The following is a 17,833-nucleotide window of genomic DNA, read 5'->3' as shown; positions in this document are numbered from 1 at the left end:
TGGCTGGGGCAGCAGATGCCACTACGCTGAACAAATATGTAATAGAGAGATGGGAAGATAGAGTACGTGATGGAGAGAAGGGAGAGAAAGAAAAGTGGGTGGTTCATGCACTCTGGAGAGAGGTGGAACTGGAGATGCCATGGCGGTGAGGAACAGGCCTATACGAGTAGCCATGCTTGATGTCCTGGGGCTGTGGTGTCACTGTGTGCTGCCCCTGAAGGCCATGTCTGGGTCTGAAGCCCTCCTATAGCCGGTGTCTGTGTTGATGTCCATGGCCTGTGTTACCGTCAAAGGCCAAGTGGATGACCTTTGTCTAGGCTGCTGCCTGAAGCCACATCTGAGTGTGCTGCTTAGCTGGACATGCCCCTTACTGCTGGCAGGACTGCTGGCCCCACCCCTTGCTGGCTGCCCAGGAGAGCAGGCCTGCACCTCTCGCTCTGGTGGTGTGGGTGTGGGAGAGCTCTGAGGGCATGAGTGTAAGAGAGCTGGCCCTGCCTCTTGTTGGCCATGGAGTGCCAGCACAGGATAGCTGACCTTGCCCCGTGCTGGCTGGAGCACTTTGGTGAATAGGCCCTGCCCCTTGCCAGGACGGTGCTGGAGAGTCGGCCCCGATGGCACCAGTGCAGGAGATCCAGTCCTGCCTTTGCCAGCTTTCACAGGCAGGAAAGTCAGCTGTACCCCTTCCCTGGGAAAAGTGGGAGAGCTGGCCCTAGCGGTACAGGCACAGCAGAGCAGGTGGGATGACCAATTCAGCTACCATCCAGACCCAGATCTGGGGCTTTGAGTTGGCCTACTCCAACATCTACCCCATCTGTGAGCTGCTGGAGTCTGAAGGGCCCAGTCCTGTGTAATCAAAACTGCAGGATCTCTGTGACACAGCGCAACAAGAGGATATTGGAGAGGAGTCCCAGTGAGGATCTGGTATTGATAGTGTAGCAGAAACCCGAGGCCTGGAACCAGACCTGTGTCTCATTGCAATGAACATTTTTGGTCAAAGGATATACTTTGTGTGTGGCACACTGCAGTTTCCACAGCGAGATTGTTTTCTTTTCTGGGGGAGGTTTGAAGGGTGGCGGGCGGACATGGAGACGAGTGCGATTGGGTTATGTGATATGAAATTCACAAAGAGTCAATTAAAATAATTCCAAAAAATATATATTTTTAAATTTAGGACTTATGCTTTTGGCAGCCTTTTGGAATCTGGCAAAATTAGTGTTTCTTCGATAGCAAAATTTAATATTGACTTCACTATGCAAATACATCTTGAGTGTTTTTTTAAGCAAATAAGTTTGATGTGTGCTTTGAAATATCAGTACCAAGAGAAAATAAAGGAGCATAATAGTGGGCAAGGATGAAATGAACGGAATGGTCTTGGAGACTGGGGGAAGGAAGGAAGAACAACAAGAGATTAGTGAGGTGCTAGTCTAAGGGCTTTGACTACAACTTGGGTAGAATTTATATTGTCTTGGAATATTTGTAATTTCATCACTTGTCAAAGTGATTGTAAGTGGTGATCAGATTTGTGTGTGTAATCATGCACGTGTGTGTGTATAGTGAATGCATGCGTGTGAATGTAGATGCCTTCCTTCTGTACATTAGCGTACAGAGACCAGAGCAGTACATACTGATGTTTTCCTCTGTTTCTTTCTGCTTTAGTGCCTTCAATGGCATTTCTCAGCTTCAGTATTGAGAATCAAACCCAGGGCCTTATGCACACTAGGGAAGTGTTGTAGGGAGCTGCGGGTTGCATTCCGTCACCCAGCTCCCGCCACTGACTAGCTTTACCCCCGAAATAACAACACACAAATTGTATTCTTTTAAACACTGCTTGGCCCATTAACTCTAGCCCTTACAGGCTAATTCTCATATCCCGATCAACCCATCTCTAATAATCTGTGTAGCATCAGTCTTACCGGGAAAGATTCTAGCCTATGTCCATTCTGGGTCTGCGTCTGCCCCCAAGAGCTGAGCTATATCGTCTCTCCAGAGAGCAGAGCTGTCGAGACTGAGCTCACTTCCTCTTCCTCCCAGCATTCTGTTCTGCCTACTCCGCCTACCTATGTTCTAACCAATAAAATGGGCCAAGGCAGTTTCTTTATTAGCCAATGACCTTCCTCCATCAGGGAAGCTTTTACTAATGAACTATAGTCTCATCTCCTTTGTCTTAATTTTTGTTAAAAAATGAGAAAAAGTTAGGAACTGGCTATATTACAGCATTCTTCATTTTGTATTTTAGCTGCTCAGTTTATTTACTCACGACGTGACAACCCTGTAGAAGAATATGGTTATGAAGATCTGAAAGAGTCTTCTAATTCTCTTTTGAATCACCAATTAAGTGAACTTGACCAAGGTATGGCTTTTTAAATTATCATATCTTCATTAGCTGAAAATGATTAATCACCAAGTAAGAATTTATAAAGTTTATTGAGATTATTCATAGTAATGAATATGAACAGTAATGATACAAGCATATCTTATTCTTTGAAGGAAAATTTGCATCTTATTTAATGTATCTATTGAGAAGTCTGTTGAAGTGTATGATTGAGAATTTGATTCCATTAAGCCTATCAGCTGTTGAATAACTGGGATTTTTGACTGAGTTTTCTCATTCTTTCATGTTTTACAAGGAAGAGAAATTCAGTGATTTGTTGAAACAGTTTTTAAAGAACTGTGGTCCATGAGGTTTTAGAGAGCTGACGACTTAAGGACAGGAGTTGCTCTATTTACAAGAAGGGTAGCTTCCAAGAAGTTTAAGGAAGAAACCTCTGAAAAGCAGAGTAACCCAGAGTAACAACCGCAGCTGTTATGTCTGTGAGTGAAGTCAAGATGGAACCTGTAAGGAGTAGCAGCACTGATTGTTTGCTTACTTTTAACTCTTAAACATTTGAAAAGAATAGCTATGTTTCAGCTTCCTTTTACTAATAGGGTTCACATGTGACATTGCTTCAAGAATTTCTTAAACCATAGATTGATAGAGTAAGCTGGCCAGGTATGTGAGTAAGGCTGTCTGGAGAATGAGTGAGGCTGAGCTCTGCTCCCCCTTTGCAGTTGTACTTTTCCTATACATGTTGTTCATGTAAAGTTTATAATTGACTTGGAAACAGAAAGAAGTGGGAGATCTGTAAGCTGATCTTTGACTATGTTAATAAAACAATTACTGGGGCCAGAAAGGCGGCTCAGTGGTTAAGAGCACTTGCTGCTCTTCTAGGAGACCTGGATTCAGTTCCCTGCACCCACATGTTGGTCCACAGAGCATCCATTACTCCAGTTCCATGGGATCAGATACTCGCTACTGACCTCTGGGGCAGTAGACTTGGGCATGATGCACATACATACATGAAGGCAAAACACTCAGATATAGGGAATAAATATTTTCTTAAATGGCAGGAGCTAACAAAATTAGGGTAAATAGAAGGAAGGCATAACTACATAAATCAGAAAGTAGGAGAAATTAAATTTTGTCAACTGTAGATTGACTTGGACATGGACAGGTAGTGCTGTCTGTACTCAGGAGTGTTAGCATAGTCATGAGGGATAAGAAGGCAGGAGTAGAATAGAGTCCTTTTTCTGCCACCTGTGCTTCTGTGGTCAGTGGTTAAGTCCAAGTTATTTGAGAAAGGAGGCTAACTTTCCATCCTGACATGTAACTACTTACATAGCAGGGATAATTGTGACCCATGTTAACTACCTGCTTAGCAGGCTCTCTATTAACACTCTGAATCTGCCTGGCCTTATTGGTAAGTTTTATTTCATAGGAACACGAATAGGCTATGGATTGATTAGGCCATCCTGACTGTAGTCTCCACTTTACACCTCCTTACTACTTTTCCTCTTTATGAATGTGTAGGGATAGATACTATGATTAATGATTAGACGTTCTGATACCTGTTCTGTTAAATATTGCCATCCAGTTTCAGTGATTCATGTATTAGTTCAATACATGATTCTTTCCTAGTAACAGGGAAAGCCTGTGTAAATCTTACACAGAGCCAAAGCAAAATTGTCTTGGTATTTAAGGAATTTGTTTTTGTAATTAGAAAGTGCAGAATAGCTTTTACTAAGGGAAGTATTAAGTATTGATAGTAGATGCCTTATCATGTTCAACACAGAAACTTTTGAGGTGAATTACATTCTGTGACATGTGTGGCATACAGCATTTCTGTGAGGATTGGATATTATCAGTGTGAGGCAAAACACTCATATAGGGAATAAATATTTTCTTAAATGTCAGGAGCTAACAAAATCAGGGTAATTGTGCATATACACAAATGAGTATCTGTTTTGATTCTTTAGCCTCTAGGCACCTGGTCCCATTTTATCTCTTAAGGATGTAAGACTGATTATGTTATACTAAATTTTTATCATAGCTTAGTTATAAGAAAAATGAAAATCTTTAAGCAGTGCAATCCTTGGTTTAATTATGGTTTTAACCATGAATGTTCCTTTCTGTCTTTATTTCTTAGATTTAATTATTTTTGGTCTTAAATTATTTTGATAATTTTAAAGGATGATATTTGTCGGTAATGGAGAGAGCTCAGTTAGTTTGGCAAAAAAAATAGCGGTTTGTGACATGTAAGAAATATAGCTAGTGGTTGCCTGGGATTACCAACAAGTTTATAATAGTCTCACACAGTCCCCTTTTCTGTCTAGTCATGCTGGAAGTGATGGGAGAAATTTCACCATGACTGTCTCAAAATGTTAGTGTGTCATTTGTATTTTTTTTAAATATTTGTTATTTTTGATTATGTGTATATGTATATGTCTGTGTGTTGACATGTGCACATGAGTGAAGATGTCTAGAGACCTCAAAAGAGGGTATTAGATCATCTGGAGTTGGAGTTACAGGCTGATCTGATTGACCCAATGTTGGTGCTTGGGAACCAAATTTGGGTCCCTCTGTAAGAATAGTACCTATCTGCTTTACCCTCTGAGCCATCTGTCCAGCTCCAGCCATTTGTATTTTTTAAGCAATTGGGAACATGTAACCTTATCCTGCACTGAGAATATGTATTGTTGTATACAATTTATATGTATTTTTTCAAGTATTATTTATAAGCATTTATTACATTGATTTCTTCATTTATGAGATGTGAGAAGACAGTGCATAGTAGATAAAATATAACCATTGTAAGTAATTTCTACTGAAGAAAAGGAGAGTTTGACTTGCTAGTATAATTTAAAAGTCTCTGTTCACATGTGAAGATCTTTCACGATGAGAGCTCTTTGAAGATGCTGTATAGTACAGCTCTTTCTCTGTTGTGTGTTCTAGCTCGTCTGTACTCATGCCTTGATCACATGCGGGAGGTACTGGGAGATGCTGCGCCTGATGACATACTGATTGAAGCAATTCTGAAAAACAAGTTTGATGTCCAGAAGGCTTTGTCAGTGGTTCTGGAACAAGACAATGTGCAGAATATGAAGGAGAAGAGCAAAAGAGCAGTGTCTGCAGGAAAGGCATCGAAAGGTATGCTTTCACTCCTCCTAGCTCTTCTGGGTGCTGAGCAAAAAGTTAATTTGCTGAGTTGTTAGTTGGCTACATCAGTAATCTCAGTTATTATCAGTTAGCTTTCTAGTTTGCACTTTAGTAAAGGCATTTCTATTTTATGTATGTGAGTGTTTTGCCTACATTTCTATCTGTGCCCCACATGTGTGCAGTGTCTTAGGAGGTCAAAAGAAGGTGTTGGATCCCCTGAACTGGAGTTAAGGATGGTTGTGAGCCACTGCGTGGATGCTGGGAACCAAACCATGGTCCTCGGTAAGAGAAGATTGACAGTGCTCTTGACTATTGAGCCAGCGCTAGCATCAGTTTGGGAATTTTAATTTGAGTTTTGTGTTTGCTTCCATAACCAACAGCACAAAGGAAATAAAATCAGATAAAAGAAGACATTTTCCTTCTTGTTAGTTTCTTATTGAACTTTATAAAAGTTATATCCTAATAGTTATATCCTAATGAAATGAGACAGAATTGAGAATCTAGCCATTGATAAAAATTCCTCTGTACTTAGGTCATAGATATTTATAATTTCATGTTATTTGAGTATCATTAAATAATATAAAGTATTAAAATTGTACTCTTCATATTTCATTTTTAGCTAATGCATAAAAAACAAGAATAGGTTTTTAATTTTAAATTTGTGGGTTTGGGGTTTAGAATTTTGTGGACATGAGAACTGAGGTACAGTTGTATTAATTGGCATGATTCTGTTAGTGGGAGTGTGGTCATTTGTTAACTGGATTGATATGTCCTTTAATCTTTGGGTTAGGCCTCTGCAAAATTGCATGCAGCCTACCCCTGTGAAATCAGTATGTTTCTGCATGTGGGGATTGGGACTCAGGTGTACTTTTTTTTTTTTTTTAAGGTTTTTCGAGACAGGGTTTCTCTAGCTTTTGGAGTCTGTCCTGGAACTAGTTCTGGTAGACCAGGATGGCCTTGAACTCACAGAGATCTGCCTGCCACCACTACCCGGCTCAGGCGTACTTTTAAGTAATTGTAATGATAATGTCTTCTCTATTAATAAAGTGTCCCTAGAACACAGGAAATCACAGATGGTGTTTGCTTGTTATTTTTAATGTATTAAAGTACAGAGAAAAATGAACCCAGTTTTTTACTTTTTAAAAGAAGTTTTAAAATTTAAAGTTTTAAGAGTTTAAAAAGTTTTAAAATGGTAATCATGGCAATTTCAGTGTGATAGAGCTTCACAGTCATGAAATCTATGATTCCATGATAAATCCGTGGAAATTAGAATGTTTACTCACATACAGCAGTGAAAATAGTGTGAAGGTCATCTTAGGTTGTTAGAGGTAATAGTCCTCTTGTTTTCCTCATTGTCTCTGTTGCTAAATAATGAACATGTATCTCTTTAGTTGTGATCAAAGGAAGCACTTAGTAATTAAATGCCTTATTTCATGTCTCCTTTTGGTTGCTGTGACTGTCTTCTGCAAATGTCAACTCGCTCATCTGAACATTGATGGCTCTTGTAAGGTAAGGAGTCTTATTTTCCTCTAATGAAGTTTCAGTTGAAAATGTTCAAAATTCTTGCCCTCAATCAGAAAATCATTTGGATAGCAATAGCAAATCTTCTGATTGTTCTAGTGCAATAGCAAAATATGGATCACATAATTCTTCACTTGTGCCAAGTCACTATTTACTTCATAGAAAAAAGAAACTTGACAGACCCCAAAGTGAAAAGGAACTAGAATCATGTAAGTTAACAAAGGAGCTGTCCCTGACACCCCTGACTGATGACGTGCCAAGAGATCCTTGTGCACATCAGCCGTCAGTCAGTCTGTCCCCCACAGTCAGTCTGCAGAGTGGGCCTTGTAAGACTGCAGATGCTCCTGCATCTGAGTGTGCTCCCGAGGAGGATTTCACTCTGAAAGGAATACCAGACTTAAAGTCCTTGATGAGAGGGAACATGGCAGCCAGTGCTTCTCGGGGTGTTCAAAGCAGTGTGCTACCTGATTTTCAAAGCATGCCAGTGCAGACCATCTTGGGAAGTTTAAATAACCCGTTGCACTTACCTGTCCCATTGGAAAATAATTTTAATCCCAGTATAAACACTGAAGCTGGACAAAGTGCCAAGAATAATATTGTAAAGAATAATAGTTTACCATTTTTCCAGTGTGAAAGTCTATCCCTAGCTGAGCTGGTTGAGGAACACAGAGAAAACAGTCCCAGCCAGTGCTTTACTTTATCCGACCTGTGTAATCAGTCATCTGCTAGCTTGGGGTCCCTTCCCCTGTCACAACTGGCAAACCGCTCTCCGTCTTCTAATGAAGTATCAGAGTTAACAGGATCTCTGTCATCGTTGGCATTTTCCAAAACTTCTCCCACAAGAGACCTGGAGAATTTGTCCCTTTCTGATTTGATTGCAAAAACGATTGAACTAGACAAGTCTCCGATTAAGAGAGATTCCTTTGAGCTCAGTTTATCTGAATTGAGAAATCCTGGAATTGATTCAAATATTGATCTTAGTGTTCTGATAAAAACTCCAGAGTTTGTTTCAAAGCCTGTAGCTGACCCATCAGTTGCTCCAACAGCAGACACTAAAGTTCTAACTTCAAAGTTAGGGAAAAATTCCAGTTCTACTAAGGATAGTAAGAAAACTAAAAGAGGCTCCCTTGCTAAGAAAGCACCGTTGTCTCTGGCGTGGACCAAGGCTCTTGCTGCTAGGCCTTCAGCTTTTGCTTCAACGCTGTGTCTTCGTTACCCGCTGAAGAGCTGCAGGAGGCGCACTCTTGACCTCTACAAGACTTTCCTTTATAGCAGACAAGTTCAAGATGTGTCGGACAAAGAAATGAGTCCTCTTATAGCAATAACGCCATTTGACTTCAAATCAGCATCCCCGGATGACATTGTAAAAGCCAATCAAAAGAAAGCATTTACTAGAGAATAGTAATGAGAGGAAAACTCAGTTACTGTTGCAAGCCTTTTAATCTTAATGTAAAGTCTCTGTAGCATCATTTTCAATTATGGGATCAAATTGTGATTTTTATTAAAATTGTCTTAAGTACATTTTAACAACTTAAGTTGGTAAGGATTTTTGCACTGAGTTTTTTTTTTTTTTTTAACAATGTCTTTTTGGAGTAATGACTGGTTTCATTTGAATGCTAGCTCATAGAGTATGTTTACAATGTGCGTATGGAAACATTGTGAATTGAACATCAGATGTTTCATTTGACAAACAACTTTCTTAAGTTTTATGAGGAGATATTTTTTTTCTATGAACTATTTTGTGCTCTTTTGTAAATGAATGTGCAACTATTTGGGCTTATAGTATGAAATTTGTTCTTAGGATGCATAGCATAATTGAGATATGCTTATATTTTCAAGTATTATTGGCATCATTCCTAGTTTTATTATTTTTCTTAGGTGACTACTAAAACTTTCCTATTAGAAACTTTTGAAATTCTTGATTTTTGAAAGTACTATGAATTATGGTTGAGGTGCATTTTTAATGATAAGATGAAAATCTTTTAAGGGACCATGTATATATTGCAGCTGAACTAATACATAAATTATTTTTATACATTATTTTATAGATTTTGAAGGCGTCTTCTTTAAAATAAACATATAGAAAGTGTTTGGAAGTATGTTTGCATGTTATTTTAATAGGTTTTTGCCAGATTTCTTCAATAGTTTCTTTACAGTAAATAATGAGATATGGACCCTTCCTTTTTGCTCCTGATGACTGTATGCCTGACAGTGACCTATCAGGTGACAGATCCCATGAGAGTGCTTGTAGTCAGTAGGAGAAGGCTATGTCTTCAATAGCGCTGGTCCTAGAATTTGGGAATCACCCAGAGAAGATTTTTCTAAATACAGCCACTGTTACTGCTTTTTCAGATGTCTGAGTTGGTTTCTGAGGATCCCTTGGGAATGTGGTTCTAGAAGTCTCCAGGTGGTACTTATGTCTGCTTTTCCTGGAAAGTTGTATAGTAAAATTTTAGTGCCAAATATATCTGACCAACTTAATTTCTAATAATCAGGAATATCAAGGAAAATTACTTATCAGGGATAATGACCTTTTGCCTAGAATAATAAAAAGTAGTGTTTATATTTCTTGCATAAAGCTATTTCTTAGTAAACATTGAGTAGCTGCCATCTAAGTAGAATGGAAGCTACTTCACTATTCCTTGAATTTTTTTTTGTGTGTGTGTTGTATTCAATTTTTTCCAGTAGTTTTAGCTGTACATGATACTGCCATATCCAGTATTCTTCTGAGCCACAGCATGAGTCCCACATAGTATTTGTAACTGAGTATATCATTGTTTATAATGTCCAGGAGATTATAAAAACCAGAACATACATTTTAGGATTAACATTAACATTGGGTTACCCCCAGCTACTCTTTGGTTGTCTAGTCTTTCACCATCAGTTCAGTAGCTGACTTCTGTATGTGACTAACCAATTAGAGTTATGTATAGGCAGTGTCCTGTGTAGAGTGGAATTGTATTCTGAGTTTGTGACACATCATTACTCTGGATAGAGTAAGCCTTATGCAAGTGGTTCTCTTTGCTCATAAAGCCACAATTCTCACTTAATCCACACTGAAGAGTGTGATAGATAGTATTATTTTACTTTTTAATAACAGTAATTTTCAAGAAGAAAAACAATACTTTGAGAACTGTACTGGACCGTGTGTCTCTTTGTCGACTGATTTGGATTGAAACTACCACTTTGTCTTGGCTGCTGGACTGTCGGACATGTGCTTGACAAGGCCTTGCCCTTTTGGCTGTGGGAATGTCACAGTTTCTGAGACTCAGAGGGTGAAACCAAGAAACCTCTTTGCTACTTCCACTTGTGGCCATGGTCCTTGGCATAGAGGTGTGCTCATTGATAAACAAACTGTTGTTAGGGTGTTTACACCAAATGTGTACTGGCTGCTGCTCGTTGACCAACTGCTGTCTTCATAGCTCAGGGATGTTGAGTGTATAAGGCTTACTTTATTTTCTATTTCAGATATTCATGGTGAGAAACAAAGCCATTTCTGTTAGTATTATGACCAGATGTCTCTATTTACATAGGAATACAATAAAATTAGTCCTAAATTATGTGAAAAATGTTCAAAATTTTTGCTTTTTGCTCTTCTTGTTCTATTGTGTGCATGGGTGTTTTGTCCTGACATTGTAAAGGACAGAATTCTTAAAATTGACTGTCCAGAACCAGGAATTCATTCAGTACAGAACACTTAGCTTTTCCTTTTTTTCCCATTTACGTTCTCACCTGTTTATCTCCTTGGCTTTCAACCTTTCTTTCTTGCGGTATCTGGGCCATCTTGCATCTAGTTGTGACCCCAATGATAATGTCAGAAAGGTGCTTTGGATATAAAAGGAAGCACTAAAGATGATACAGTGCAGAGAAAAAGAACAAGTTTGTAAATGGCTGCTATTTTTTAGATTGGCCTTGAACCTATATTTGGATTATTAAATTTTGGAAAAATGATGTATCATCAATTTTCTCTTATGTCCACAAATATATATAATATTTGTTGACAAAATTTATTTATAGTAAATATATAAATATTTGTTTATAAAATGAGTTCTGTAGTAGCTTAGAAATTGTTTTCTGTTATTTTAATAATGGAATGTGTGTAAACAAATAATGTTGGCTAGAAAGGGAAGAATTAATAGGAATTTCTCTTACGTTTGTACCTATAATTATATAAAACTTGGTAATTGTGTAAGTGATTTTCAGGCTCTTGGAATCATGTCACATTCTGAGTGTATATGTACATTTTTATAAAAGCTATGTTGAAAGAAATTACAACATAGGTTTTCTTACCCCTGAGAAGTTTCTATAGAAATTTGATACTTCAGAATGGTATTTTGTAATTAATGTGGAAAGTACTACTGTTTCATGTCTCTATAAATGAACTAAAAACAATCCGTCTTGGTGTGAAGAATTTCTTCTAATATTTTCATCATTTGTAGTTCTTTTTGTAGGATGTGTGTGCGTGCATGCATGTATATGTGTGTTATTTGATATTTTATGAGTCATATAGAAACATAATTAGCCATACAGGTTAGGAGTTAGGGTGAATATTGATTTCAGAGATTATGGTGGAAAGAGTAAGAATTGAGTACATATTTCCTGCCTTGTCATGCTTGGGTTATATTGTGCTATTTAAAGCAGAACATTTTAGATGCAGGAGACATGCCAAGATAACAGTGTGAGGATTCTTACTTCAAAGAGGTGGGTAGATGTAGACATGTATTTATAGCAAGTTGTAGCACATGAAATCCTGAAACTGATGTCTGTCTTTTCCCCATCTGAACTGCTGCTTCCTTGCTTTTTTCCTGTCTTATCAGTCTCTGTCTATCAGATCAGAAACCTAGCGTCATCTTTGATTCCTCTCTCCCTGACCTGCTACTTATAACTGATTGCCACACTTATGTCTATAATGTATGAGGAAGCATTTATGTATGCATATATGCATGCAGAGAGTGTCAGTTCTTCTTATTTGGGGTAATAATTTCACTGAGTGATGGCAAATACTGAATTAGGATTTACTGAGACATTCTTTCTATATGACATATATGATCACTGTGTCCTGTAATTGATAAGCCACTGGTTGCATGTCCATCAACCACTCAGCATATAGCTTTTGTTTTACACGTGCCTCTATTAAAGATACATTATTTAATATATATTACTGTATCTCATTAATACATTGACATTGAGCCCACAGAGATTCATAAAGTACTACTTCATCTAACATTCACTTTGTATTGATAAAGTATCTCATAGTTTTCTTATGCCTAGGGGTTTTAGGTATATCAGTATTCTTCCAAGAAGGCAAAAATAGAAAAGCATGAGAGCAAATGAACCCTGAAAAGCACATGTTTACAGTACTAGAGCTGAAACAAGAGAATAGTGTTGCTGTGTTTGCCCTCACCTAGGAACTTATCTGTTGATGGCTCTAATTGTTCAGTGTTCCATGCAGGTCTGAGAGTGATGTCTGCAGTGCCCTGAGTAGTGATTTCTGGTTGCAGATATATGGTAGTGAAAATTTGAATACCCAGATTTGGGGTCCATTAATCAAGGGGATCTGATTCACTATTCCCCATCTTTAGTGATTTCTTTCAAGACTTCTAGCTTTTGAAGAACTACAGCAACATCTAAGTAGTCTCTTGATTCAGTGTATTTTCTCTTAAAGTATTTCATACACTAGACCCAGAGTAAATTTTCTGAAGTGTTCATGTATTCTTTTTTTTTGCCTAATTTTTCTGCTTTTCTTTCTTAAGCCCTTCTTCTAACTGATATGTGTAGTGTTACACTGTGCAGTCTCATGGGCACACCTCCTTGAGCCTCTTCTCCCTTCCCCTCCCCTCTTGTACCTGACTATGTTCTCTTCAGACTAGAGTTCATATAGAGTTTTATAATATCCTGGGTCATGGTGTCTTCGTATGCATCTGTACCTCAATGTATTCTCTTATTTCCACCCCATAGGAAATTGTTATCACACCTGCAGATACATATTTTTTCTATTGCCTTTCCATATTTTTAAGTTATTTGTATTCTTTTTAAAGCTGTTATTTCTTAATTTTTGTCTACTTTTTTTCTGCTTTAACTTTAGTAAGTTTTAGGGATATGTGTGTATGTATAAATGTATCTATAAACACAGTTATATATATGTATATATGCTGCATAGATTAGACCTTATAATAATTGTTACTTCTGATTCCTATTTTACCATGTGTTAAATTTTGGCTTTGTTTAGACAGTTTTATTCTGTTGTCCATGTTGGCCTAGATTCACTGTGTAGCCCGTGCTGGCTCTAGCTCATAACCATCCCTGCCTCAGCCTCCCAGGTACTGGGATAACAAGGTGTGTACCTTTACTTTCTGCTCTTAGGGTATATTTTAGAAGATAAACTTTTTTCAGTTTTTAAATCAAATTTTTCTTTTTTTTCTTAAGACCTTTTGTTTGAAAGTTCTGATTCGTTATATTAATTAATATAGAGTAATTCAGTATTTTAATACCTTTAACAGATTCTTTTATTTTTAACTTTTGTGTCTTTGATTCAGTGACATTGAGGGCTAACACAGTAAATTTGGTTTCCCTACCAGTATCTTTCCTCTTTATAGAAAGGTAGGTTTCTTATTAGACCTGTTGTGACATATACTAAATTGTTCTCTCAGGAACTCACTCTATAGACCAGGATGGCTTCAAACTCAAAGAGATCCACCTGCCTCTGCCTCCCAAGTGCTGGGATTAAAGGTGTGCCACCATGCCTAGCAATAGTTTTTTCTGTGTTATCTTTCAAATAGCTTTCTTCCCATTTTAAGTTTTTGAGAAAGTTTGTTTAATGATTACAAAATGCCCTTGGAGACAAGAAAACACTGTTTAGATAACATTAAGTATTACATTATTCGTGTTGTAATAGATCTTCTTATATCAAGTCTAGTCTGATAATGCAGCACATTGAATATTCTCTGATGTGCTAGTTTCTTTTTGCTATCATTTTATTTAAGATGATATCCATTCATAAAATTAGTTTACAGTTGTTGGTTTATAACTTGCTGTGTAGCTGAGGATGGCTCTCTCAAACTCGGATCCCCCTGCTTCAACCTTCTCAGTGGTGGAATTACAGGTCTCTATCACCATACCCAGCCCTCAGTTTTTTAAATGAGTTGACGTCTTAATATTAGACCCTCTTTGTCTTTTTACATTGGATCCCTTTTCTTATCTTCCTTTCAGAATACTGCAAAATGTTTTTTGAGTTAGTAGTACATGATCATGATTTTACGGCTTACATTTTTCATGACAAATAGGAGATGGAGCCCCCTTGTTTGCCTGGACTAACTCCCAGATGTTCTATTCTTGTGTGTTTTTAGTGAATTAGTCAGTGTTTTTAGCTGTGATGAACCTACTAAGCAGCTTAAGCGAGTATTTGGTTTCATGGTTTGTGGGTTAAATCCACAAGGTTAGCAACACAGGTTATAAACCCTGTTTCTGTCCCACTTTCAGTGAGGCTCCATCTCTGAGAAGTTCCAAAACCTTCCAGACTGCTGCCATCAGCAGGGGACCTGTTCTTTAAATGGACAAATCTGTGGGAATATTTCACATTTGCACAGTTAGCTAGTCTGAGTCTGTTGTGGCCTTTATTTCTCTAGCAGTGTTCTATCCTTCCTCTCTTCCCCTGAGCTGTCTTTCGGATCTTCCTCCTTCTCTTTGATTTTATTTTCTTCTGTATGTTTGAGTCCTTGGCTGTACTGTATATGTGGGTGTCTGGGGCCTGCAGAGAGCAGGAGAAGGCATCAGAACCCCTGGAATGAGATGCAGGTGGTTGTCTGCCCCCACGGATGCTGGGAAGCAGGTTCTGTGGAGATGAAGAGTGCTCAGTAACTGCTACTCCAGCCTCCTTTCTATTGTTTTAAAAACCTTTTCTTCCATTTTTAAACTCTTCTTAGCCACAGTATTTTTACTATATTACATATGGTAGACTATAAAAACAATTTCTTCTTTCATTCATGTTCTATATTCTTCATGTGCTTTTAAGTTGTTTTTTATTTTTCTTAGAGTGTCTTCCTATAACCTCTGTCTTGGCATGTTTGAATATTTTTTTATTTGAGAAAGAGGGAGTTTAGTTTAAAAATATATTTATCTCATATTTTAAATGATGTATGTGTGGTGGGGTTGCATGTGCATATGGATGCAGGTGCACATGGAGACAAGAAGATGGCGTCAGATTCCCCTGGAGCTAAAGTTACAATGATTTATTCAACGTGTGCTCAGAATAGAACTTGAGTTCATGCAGGAGCAGGACACGCTCTTAACTGCTGAGCCATTTGTCCAGCCACTGGAATTTTACTTTTCAGCAGCGCCGTTGAAGAATGGAGAGCATGTAGGGCTGAACTGGGGCCATCTTGTGTTCTTGACCTTGCTGTATTCTGTTCTTGGCTCATACCTAGTACAGCTTTGTAAATATTGCATTTCTTTTGTGGAGGCAGAGCATAAAACTTTTACCTTTTTTCTTGGTTCTTCAAGACAGAGTTTCTCTGTAGTTTTGGAGCCTATCTTGGAACTAGCTTTTGTAGACCAGGCTGGCCTTGAACTCACAGAGATCCACCTGCCTCTGCTGGGATTATGTGTCACCACCACCACCTGGCTCACCTTTTATCTTTTATAGTAATAAGTGTAATTTCTAAGATAGTGTGCTAAATGCTAACATCCTTCTTAATTTTGATAATTGTGTTATCATGTGTGTTAAATCATACTAGTAGCAAACACACATAGCCTAAGAATGGGTTCTCAATACAATTCTGTTACCATTCATATGAGTGAGCTGTTAAAAGAGCATTTGGGAGAAGGCATTAAATCATGGGATAATCTTTTCTGATGTATTTTCCTCCTCTCAATTGTGGTGGCGCACACCCTTAATTCCAACACTCTGGAGGCAGCTTAAGACAGATCTCTCTGAGATTTCAGCCAGCCTAGTCTACATAGTCAGATAACCCGGCTTATGTAGAGAGTCCCTACCTCAAAATAAGTAAATAAATGCCGTGTTTTGGTAGTAGCTCTGTTTATTAGCAGACTTTATGTAATGTGTCTGTATTCCCTGCTGTGACTGTGTCGGCTGTGTTATTTAAAATAGTCTTAGAGCATAGCTGTCAGGGTTTTCCTTAGAGGTGTCAAGAAATTGGAAGAAGCAAACAGAACCAGAAGGAAGCACATGGCGGTAAGACCCTTTGTTTTCCTTGACTTTTCTACCTTGGACTGCAGGGTGATGGGGGAGCTAGGAGTGGTGTTAGGGATGCAGTCTGTCTTCTCCTTTCCCACCACATCCTGTGATTAATGGAAAGACTGTTGTAATGAAGGGTTATTAATATGAGAGTCTATATAACCTTTCAGATATGCATTTAAATAATATTTCGTTTTACTGTAGTTCTTGTTTTGTAGTTTGTTAAAATAGGTATATGTAAATGACTTCTAATTTTCCATTGGAAATGTATTTTCTTGGAAAAATGTCACCAGTTTATCCATTACTGAGTATTTTTATTTAAACAATAATTTATACATCTTGTAAAGATAACTTAAGAATGGCTCTGGGCTTAATATTATGTGGGAGTTTTGAGAGGAAGTGGTTGAATACGGTGAAGCAGCTTAAGTAGTTTGTAATGTTCTCAGATGTTTTAAGATTCTCTTTATATACACCTACACTGGAAAACTTGAAGCATGAATTTCTTAATTTAAAAATAATATACTTTAGACTCTTAAAGCTTTTTGCTTAATGGTTATTTAGTTGTAAGTTGCTTGACTATTATGTAGTATTTTTAATTGTAATTAATTTTGCTTTTTAAATATTGCCAATATTATAATTAGATCATATATTTACATATAATTATTTAATTCTTTTGCAATAGGTGTTTAATAGAATAACTTTTGAATGCTTGTTTGGTACTACTTATTACTGAGTTCTTTAGTGAAGGACACAGGGAAGGAAAGGACTAATCAGATTCAGTTCAACCAACGTTTGATTATTTTATATTCCTTTTATAGGAAAAAAATCAGAAAATGTGTTAGCATTAGGGATCTATAAAAGGTTATGCACAGGCTCTTTTAAGGTTTGAGAGCCTTGGAGGGCTTGCTTCTCAGCCCTCCCATCTCCGCCTTGCAAATGCTGTAATTACAGGCATGTATGTAGCACTTTATCTAGCTTCCTTAGAATTTTTCTAAGATTTTATTTTTATATGTGTGTGTTTGCTCGTGCACACATGCATGAATGCAACACTTACAGAGGCCAGAAGAGAACATCGAATCCCCTATAATTGGAGTTATAAGCAGTTGTGTGCTACCTTACGTGAGTGCTGGGACTTGAACTCATGTCCTCTGAGAGGACTATCTGTGCTCTTAACGCTGTCTCCAACCCCCTTAAGAGTTTTGTAGTATTCCATTGTTAAGTGTCTGGTTTAATTTAACCAGATGCCTCATGAATTCAAATTGCTTATTTATTTACTACTGTAAAATTTGTGCAGTTTCAGTTATTTGCTGAAAGGTATGATTCTGTAGTGCAACTGCTGGACGGAAGGGTTGGTTGCTGTGAGCGCTTAGGACATACTGAGGTTACCCTTCAGAAGTATTACACTCATTTACTCCTTATATTTAGTTTTGAATCCTAACAGCATCTCTGAAGCTTTTTAATAAAGAATTTCATGCTACACTGATGGGTTTGAGTTTGTATGGAGGCTCTTACTTGTGAATGAGTGGCCAGGACAGTTATGTGGCACTTCTTGGACTGTTGTGATGCCACTTGTGTGCTCCCGAGAACTGTATTTGTGGTACCTGGAGCTTTTTGTGAGGGATTAGCATTGCCAATGCCCCGCTTTG

At 37.9% G+C, this 17,833-nt stretch overlaps 1 protein-coding gene across 2 annotated transcripts in view; it reads left to right on the top strand.

Moving 5' to 3' along the window:
• Hbs1l (HBS1 like translational GTPase) overlaps positions 1–17,833 on the top strand; it is a 73,136-nt gene that overhangs the window by 10,775 nt on the left and 44,528 nt on the right. The window contains exons 3-5 of one of the 2 annotated variants that reach the window (XM_005360951.3): positions 2,237–2,350; positions 5,270–5,464; positions 6,988–11,354. In XM_005360951.3, the coding sequence (XP_005361008.1) occupies positions 2,237–2,350; positions 5,270–5,464; positions 6,988–8,396 (1,718 nt within the window). In that variant the 3' untranslated portion in view covers positions 8,397–11,354. Of the gene's footprint in view, positions 1–2,236; positions 2,351–5,269; positions 5,465–6,987; positions 11,355–17,833 lie in introns of those variants that run through there. The other variant, XM_005360949.2, reaches the window with a different exon arrangement.

The sequence above is a fragment of the Microtus ochrogaster genome, linkage group LG4 (genome assembly GCF_000317375.1).
Source record: "Microtus ochrogaster isolate Prairie Vole_2 linkage group LG4, MicOch1.0, whole genome shotgun sequence".
NCBI classification, from domain to species: Eukaryota; Metazoa; Chordata; class Mammalia; order Rodentia; family Cricetidae; genus Microtus; species Microtus ochrogaster.
Note: the sequence above shows the minus strand (reverse complement) of the source record. Positions and strands in the feature narration are given on the sequence as shown.